The sequence below is a fragment of the Camelus dromedarius genome, chromosome 13, assembly GCF_036321535.1.
Source record: "Camelus dromedarius isolate mCamDro1 chromosome 13, mCamDro1.pat, whole genome shotgun sequence".
NCBI lineage: Eukaryota > Metazoa > Chordata > Mammalia > Artiodactyla > Camelidae > Camelus > Camelus dromedarius.
In genome coordinates, this window is record NC_087448.1 from 63,682,792 (window position 1) to 63,691,631 (window position 8,840).

General features: G+C 38.5%; 1 protein-coding gene across 5 annotated transcripts in view; it reads left to right on the plus strand.

Annotated features, from left to right (window-relative positions):
• N4BP2L2 (NEDD4 binding protein 2 like 2) overlaps nt 1-8,803 on the plus strand; it is a 67,594-nt gene extending 58,791 nt beyond the window's left edge. For 2 of the 5 annotated variants that reach the window (XM_031465853.2, XM_064493218.1), the window contains 3 exons: nt 525-610; nt 1,892-1,938; nt 3,961-4,145. In XM_031465853.2, the coding sequence (XP_031321713.1) occupies nt 525-610; nt 1,892-1,924 (119 nt within the window). In that variant the 3' untranslated portion in view covers nt 1,925-1,938; nt 3,961-4,145. The other 3 variants (XM_031465852.2, XM_064493217.1, XM_010994080.3) reach the window with 3 other exon arrangements.
• Nucleotides 8,804-8,840: the final 37 nt, after the last annotated feature.

The window sequence follows — 8,840 nt, forward strand, 5'->3', positions numbered from 1 at the left end:
AACCAAACTACCTATGTTGCTAGAGATATGTGAGTATAGGAAAGATATTTTTTATGGTTTGTATGGCTGATGTGTATAGATCAATGTGTAGACTTGCTTATGAGCATCGTAATTGTATGTAAGCATTTCTCCCCCAGACACTAATATGGAAGTAGTAATTTGCAAAACTAAACTTGCTGTAGTTGCAGAGTTTATACATGTCACAGGAAAGGATGACTACCTGTATTCTATGCCCTGTGGCAGTACCACTTGAAGCCACTGATGTGTATATATATGTATTTACTTACTTGAGAATATCAACTATGATACACATCACTTTACATATACACATAAGCATTTTTATTGAGTCTGGATAGTAATAGAGATCTGAGACAAACAACTCCTGCTTTAACTGTCTCTGAAATATCTTCAAAACCAGGCTTTTATCATTATGGTAGTCTTGATATCATGTTTGCATATCTTCACAGTTAAGGTAAAAAACTGTATGACATTATAGATGAAATTTATTCTCTGTTTTTTCACAGAATCTTTGTTGCCTTTTGACTGTGTGGTTCCCCTTGATTGGAAGACACTGAAGATGATCTGTTTGCAATGGAAAACATCAGTAGAGGTACATTTTTATCGCTTTCAAAGAAGACCTTCTCTAACTGGTTTCTTTCTTTGTTTTAAAATTTTTTAAAAAATTTAATATGATTTTTAAAAGGTTACATTTCATTTAAAGCTGTTACAAAATACTGATATTCCCTATGTTGTGCATAACATCCTTGAGCTTATCTTAGACCCAGTGGTTTGTACCTCCCACTTCCCCACTCCTATATTGCCTCTCCTGGCCACTAATGACCACTAGTTTGTTCTCTGTATCTGTGGATCTGCTTCTTTTTTGTTTTATTCACTAGTTTTGTTGTTTTTTTAGATTCCACATATAAGTGATGTCATACACTATTTCTTTATCTGACTTACTCCATGCAGCATAATGCCCTCTAACTGGTTTCTTAAAAAAAAAGAATTGGAGAAAACTTGTTCATCAAATGTAACATGAAGGGCTACATCTCATATTAAATTAGAGAAAAGAATGTATGTGGCTGGGTGGATAATATATACATGTTTCTTTCAATTAGTCTCAAAGAGAAAGTCGTGTTTAATTCCCTAACTTTGTTATAGTGTAAGCTAGTATAAGCGCTCACTGTGGTGACTTTTAGGAGAGTCATTTATTCTTCTTTACATCTTTCTCCTGTCCAGTCCTCAATCTTATTTTGTAGAGTAACAGCTTCAGATTAGATACATATTTACTTGACTTGGAAGCTCCTCCTTATTAATATGTTCTGGTGGTCTATGAATGTTCTGACAGGCTATTAATTTTCCAGTTAGCTGGAGGAGGACTGGCTGGGAAAGTTAGAAAGGTAACAGAAACTCTGGAAAAGCCAGTACTCTATATAACCTAATGAGGAAAGAGCGCCTGGGATTTTGTGTAACATTAGTTCATAGTGATTTAAATGTGCAATGTTAGGGGTCCATTTTGAAATAAGTAGTAAAGTTAAGGTTTAGTGAAACATTATAGAAGTATATAGTTCAGGAAAGTGGGTATTCCTTAACTGTTCATATAAGCACAGCTGTGGGAAAAGTAGATTTGTTTGTGTGCCCAGGTAGTAAAACCAAATCCTTTTTTTTAAAACTTCTTATTTTTCCTTGTTCCCATGGAGATCTTATTTTACCTAAGCACACACACACACACACACACTTCAGTATTTTAACTGTTTAAATTGACGTTTGTGGCTATCATGTTTCTTTTCTCATTTTGGGAGTGTCCCTACATGAGTTAAATGATGTTGCAAACCTAACCCCAATGCCAAATATTAATCATTATTATATGTATTTTAATTATAATTTCTAGAAAAGACAGAAGAAGATTGGTTTAAAAAAATGAGAATTCCTTGAACTGTAAGTACAGCTTATTCTGGAGACCACTATATGATCAGAAGGAAATGAATGTTGACATTATTTGTTTCTAATAGCTCATATGTACTACAATTGAAGAGTCAATATAAAAAACTTGTAGTCTGTTACCATGGCAACCCTGTGTGCTATTGCACATGTAATGTTTTTATTTCCTTTAAATGTAGATCTTTTTGTGAAATACAACAAAGCTCAGAATGTTGCTACCAAATTTATTTTCCGACTTTATTGGTTAGAATGTATTTTAGAGTATTTGGTCAACTCACAGTTTATGAGGAGTTTCCTCCCCCTTACTCTCTGCCCCCAGCCCCTAGATTGATATGTGATAAAGGCTGGGAATTTAAGAATATAGGTTATATTTAAATATTAGAAGATTCTCTAGGAAAAGAGGTAAAACATATAGACAAACCCATGTTATGTTTTAAACTTGACATCAACCTGACGTTAAAATAAACACATTGCACTTTTTTCCAAATGCCTAAATTATGAAATAAACACAGCTGCTGTGATTTCATTATATGTGTGTCTGCATTTGATAAGAATTGAATGTACTCTGCATTTGCCATATGTTTTCTCTTTTCATTGTAACTCTTATTTCTAAGAGTATTCTGTGTTTCCGTTTCTCAACTAACTAGAAATACACATATACCCCGTAAAAATAGTTTTCTTTGTTTTCAACATGTTTCTGCTTAAAGAAGAAGGGGAAGTACTAAAGATTTGGGAGAAGAGTCTAGAGGCTTGGAGGGACCACTAGGAAATGTGAGATCAATACAGTAGTGGAAGAGATAAGAGGCTATAAGGACTTCCTGAGAAAGGAGGTGAAGAAATTCATATATTTGTTCAACAAATACTTACTGAGTATTGTTCTCATGGAGTTTATATTGGGATTAAAGTTAGGAAGGGAGTATTTTCCCTTCCCCTCAGTGTGACACCAGTATAAGCAGCATGCAACAAGCATGGATATATTTGGCTATAGCCAATTCTGGAGTCTCTTCTATCTGCTAAACTTCTATCTGCTAATTTTGTGTCAAGGGCACGTTCTGGACCATACTTTTGATTTTTTATGTTCATCTTCTACATTCATGCTAAACTAACTGCCTTCTGTGAACCTCCCAGAGCAGTCATCCCTAGTTATTAGTCTTCTCTTGTTGGGGATTTTTATGAGTGTTGTAAGCTATGTACAGATTTTTTATAATTATTATGAGAATGGGCCTCCAAGTTTTGTGTTTGGCGTAATGATCAGTAGGCATCAAGGGGTAAATAGAAATTTAGAAAGAGAGAAATAGCAGGAGAATGTGGTTGCTCTGGGAGCCTCAAATCCTTGCCTCTTTCAAGATCCTTTTCCTGCTGGTCGCCAGGGTGTGTGTGTGTGTATATATATATCTCCTCCTTTAAGGAGGTAGGATGGAGTGCTGGAAAGAGAATGGGTTCCCATCTTGAAGCTACTGCTGACTGGTTGTGTGACCTTAAACAAATTACCCTCTCAGGTCCTCAGTTTCTTCACCTGTAGAAAAATAAGTTTATAATAGCAGCCTGTCATGGGGGTATTAAAAAAGGAGTAAATGAAATAACTTGTACAGATTTCTTAGCATAGTACCAGACAAATAATAGGCTCTTTGTAAGGAGGGTTAATTCCCTTCCCCTAAGTACTTTTGTTGGTTACAGCACTGTCTTTGAAATGCCCCTGGCAGAATAGTAATTGTGTTATCCAGGAGAACAACATATTGACTAAATAAACTTAACACATTTGCACTAATTAGTGTATTTATTATTAACTTTATAACATAAATAGCTGGACATAGAACAGGTTTTGATTGAGAGATAGGTGGTTGGGCAACGTCAGGAGGACAGGCTCTTGAATGAGGCGGGACGAGGCAGGATGTGGAGACTGTGGGACAGTGTGAGGTCCTAGATGCTGGGGCTAGGGGTGTGGTATAAGTAGGTTAAGAGCCTGGGAAACCGACATCAAACTCCGCTCACGTCACCATTTTGTCTGGGCTTGTCCAGGCTTGTGTTTGTTTGTAGTTGAATTCTCCGTCTCTGGTGCTGTTGAAGATCGTACTCATCCAGAAAGAGTGCTCAGCGCCAACCTAGAGGATCATCCACAGTGATATACTCGTTGGATACCAAAATTGGTTTGAATAATCTGTTCAACCATTCTTGATCAGTTACCCGAATACTAATAAAAAAAAAAAAACTCAACAAAAGAGGTAACAACTTGAACATTCTATTCTATAATTTTGAAGATATTTGCCATACTTTATTTTATGAAGAAAATAAGGCACAGAAAACTTGAGTAGCTTATTTTAAAAATTGCATCATAATAGAAGGGTAGGCCCTATATCCAAGTATGGGGCCACGATTCCATTTCTAGAATTCTAAAGTCCAAAACACTCTGAAAACCAATAGTTATTTTTGTTTTGTTTTGTTTCTTAAATGTTTGGCATTAAAACTAAGTTGACAGCAAAACTTGACCCAAACAGAGAGGCTGATTTTACTTCCTTTTTATCCCACTTAGTGTGGCTATTCAGACATTTCACTGCAGAAATATTAATGTGTTTAATTACCAGGGGCTGCCCTAGACCCCACTCAGAACTTTCCAAATTCTAAAACATATCTGACCTCAAAGATTCTGGTTAGGGATTGTGGGACTTGCACTGTATTCTATGTAACTATTATCTTTTTTATTAGTAGACTTTAGTTTAATTGTACTTAACAAACTTCAAATATGAAAGATTACTCACTATTCAGCATGTAGGCATTTACAACCTTCTCCTCATCCTGTTTTATCTTCTCCAGGGAATAAATCTCCAGGCTTCCTTAGTGGGCAGGCAGCTGCCTGACTATGTAGATGTTTGTTTCTTAAACAAACTTTCAACTGACCTTCCTGTGTAAAATCCCATCTCCAGCCCTAAATCTTCCAGTTCCTGAAACTTTAGGGGTTATTTAGGGTAAATTTTATTGCTTCTTGGCTTTCTATAATTTGGATTTTGTTTTCCAAATTAACACTGGGCCTTTGTTTTCCAGTTTTCAAAATTTGTTGCTGTGAACTTTTCTCTTTTCTTACAGTTTATACTTAAAAATAATAATAACCCCACCACCCCAAAAAATCCTTTACATTTCAGTGGGGTTTCAGTGAGGGGGTGGAAGTTAAGTATTTGTGTTCCATCTGCCGTCTTTATTGGGAAATGAGTGCTTTATTTTAAAACATCTCAATGTTTTCCTTATTTCCTTTCATTTCATACAGTTTCAGTTTATCTTTCTACTAAACTAAGTCTCTTCCAGATGGAGACCATGGTCTTCAGTGTTTGATTGAACTCCCCAAGGGTCTTGCTCTCTGTTCAGGCTCCTGGAGCCATTGTGAACCTGGACCTGCCTTTGACCTAGGATGGAATGACTTCAGGGAAGAGCTGATCAGCGGTAGGGTTAAGGCACAGGTGGCTGGGGAGCAGACTCTGGCATCTGGCAAATCTTTGCTTTCTTAGGGGCCATCGACAGCAACATTTATGGATTTCTAGTGAATATGTTAGAGACCATACCACCATGGCTATAAGTAAGGGTAGTATTATAAATATTTAACAGGGTAGTGATCAGTTCTGAGACTCCTTTGTGCTGCACTGATGCATACCACCTGACTGTCCACCCAGGCTTATATTCAGGTTCCAGAATGCCCCTAGCTTTCTCCAGCACCAGCCTTTATTACTTTGCCCTAACTTCCAGAATGGAGCTTTAGAAAAAATGGATTGAGACTACTGTCCCCACCTCCTATGTTTCCTCCTCAAAGGTTATAATCGTCAAGTACTCCTGTGCACAGTGGAAAATACTAGATGCTGTGGAAATAGATGATATGGTCCTTGTCTTGGGGGAGAAGTGTGAGACCCAGAAGAGTGAGGGATGGAATGTAGGCGGTAGAGGCAGTGCAGGGTAGAATGAACAAAATTAGGATTGTCCAGAGGACATTTCTGCATTGGCAGACTTATCCCAGGCTACCAGAGTCCTGAGCATTTCCCGTCTCAATTCAGCCAAGCAGACATACTCGGTATGACTGTTCTTCCCTTGTCCCCTTCCCTCTCCCTAACCTCCTCCAGTTTCCTGCAGCTTCTGTCAGGCTTCTAGGGGAAAGATGAGGGAAGAGCTAGGTAGAAGCAGTGTTAGGAAGAGAGGACAACAAGGTCCTACCTCTGAATGGCCAGATAGTGCAGACTGTGGCAGAAGGTGCAAGCTAGAGGTGCTGGAGTATCCAGGAGTCCACCATAGAAACAGTGAGCAGGTGAAGATGGATGCTTTCCTCTCCTTTCAAGTCATGTCTTATATGCAACAAGGTGAATAAGAATGTATAGAAGACTTACACTTTTAAGTAAAAAAAATCAGAAAAAAGTTTTTGGTAGGGGAAGAAAGGACATAGGATTAGAGAGGATTGGAAAGCTTCTACCTATATATTTTAAGTGGTTCTACAATGTTAAAGGGTCTTTGGTTAGGCTGCTTTGGAAGCTTCATCTTGCTTTCAGATTTTCTGCTATCTTGGCATCTCCAGGGGAGGAACCTAGGGCTGATTTATAATTGAGCATTCCAAATCCTGGCATATTTGGAACTGTAGATTTGAGGGTTAAATTCCTGCTTTTCTCTAGCTCTTCCTGTGCACCTCCTTTTTTCCACATTCCATAGTAATAATTAGAGAAATATTGAATGTTTTATCATTTACCAAAAATGACTTCCAAGATTATTTTCTTTATGTCCATCATGGTAATGGTTTCTAGTGCAGCAAAGTGAGATTGTACTGGTCATCACATTCTAGAGAAATGGAACAGAACCCTAGAGCTGAAGAGCTGGTTGAATGAACTGAGGGCGTGAAGGAGTGTTATCACAGGGATCCTCTGATATGGGGGTGGCTCTCCTCTGGAGGCTGCCACCTAGATAAGACCAGTAAGGATCTGAATGCAGCTAACAGCAAGGTGGCTTTCAGATCTGTCAGTATGGTCACTGACTCTGTTTACATTACTCCTTAGCTGAAGTCATTACTATCTTCGTTCAGTCTTAATCTTTTGTAAATCCCTAGCTCAGACTTATCTATGAGAAAGCAGTTCTGGTCCACATACAATTATTGAGCACCTCCTAAATGTCAGCACTGTGTTAGATCTTGGGATAACAAGGGCAACAATGTCCTTGCCCTTGAACTTACAGTCTAGTGGGAGGAAACAGATACACAAACAGATAGCTTTCAACAGTGTGGTTCTGAGAAATAGGGGGACATAGAGTTTGATGACTAGTCAAATCTTGGGAGCTAAGAGAAAGGAGAAGTGTATAGGGTCACTTTAAGGTACTGCCAACTATTTTATCCTTGAGTTCTCCCTCTCTGGGGCTCCACACACTATATTAGAGTTCTGTCTCTCACACTCTTCTTCAGTAGATTCACCTCAAAGGCATAGTCCTCAAATGCTGTCCCCAAGCCCCCTCTTCAGCTGTCTGCTCTATTCTCTATCTACTCACAGGGCAAGGATTTCCAAAGCTTTGTCTCCAGCTCAGACCTCTCTTCTGAACAACACACTCATATTTCCTAGCACCCACTAGGTTGCTCCAGCTGCCATAGGCGCTAGAGAATCCGTGTGCCAAAACTTCTAGCCTCCAAAGCTCTGTCTTCCTGCTGCCCTGTCCCGCGCTGCTCAAGACGCTCTCTATGGAAGGAAATTGAAATGGACGGAAGTCTCATGGGGCACTGTCCAACAGAAATATGTTAGTCATATATGTAATTTAGACTTTTCTACTAGCCACATTAAAAAAGCAAAAAGAAGCAGGTGAAATTAATTTTAGTAATATTTGAACCCAATACACTTAACATATTATCACTTCAACATGTAATCAATATAAAAACGATTGAGATATTTTACACTTTTTTTTTTCATACTGAACCTTCAAAATTCAGTATGTATTTTAATCTCAGTTTGGACCAGCCACATTTCAAGTGCTCAGGAGCCACATGTGGCTAGTGGCTCCTGTATTAGACAGTGCAAGTCTAGATTGAAAAAAGTAGTATTTGAGGCTGGGCAAGAATGTTCTTGTAAGAAGTATGATAGGATACATACATTGTAAGCATCATTATTTTATGATTATATATATTCTCCATTGTTTATGGTTTCCCCTAATATTTAGAGAAGCTTTTGAAATTCCAGTGGTTCTCAGTAGTTCTGTGAATCCTTCCTGCAATGCTGGGAAGAGATTTTCAAGAGTAAGCAGCTCATCTCCCTGCCCGCTCATCCCCACCCCTAATCCTAAGAGGAAGTAAAATTATTAGCACAGAGCCCCTCCCTACTTGGACAGTCCCTCCCAAAGCTCGTTGTGAAATCTCTAGGTTTCATTTTAGAAGGAAATTTCTTTAATTTAAAAATTTTTAAATTTTGTCTCTTTCAGTCCATGCATCTTAAATTTTAGTTTACAAAATAGGATCACTCTATCACACTCTTGAGTGTGAAATATTGGAGAGTATTATGGTGATAACCAACTGGCACTCACCAGTTCCTGGAACTTAGAATTTAATTCTGGATATTTATCTATAGTATCAGAAGGCTGCTTCTTTCCCGGGGGGGGGGGGGGGGGCTCAAATAGTTCCCGGAGAGACCGTGTCTTTTCAGGTGGCAGCAGAATATGAACTTGGGGAGTAGCCCGCCCTTCTCAGGAGGCCTAGTTTATGCTGCTGTGCATAAATCAAGATTAGTTTTAAGGGGTGATTTTTTTCTGAAGAAGAGATTTAAAGTTATGTAGAGGCAACAAAGCTTTCTAAGAATATTTTTGGCAGGCTGATAAAGATTAAAAAAAAAAAAAAGATACAGGCCCTGGGAGAGTGGTGGTAGCCGTTGGGACACCAGCCAGATATTGATGCTCACAAACTGGGG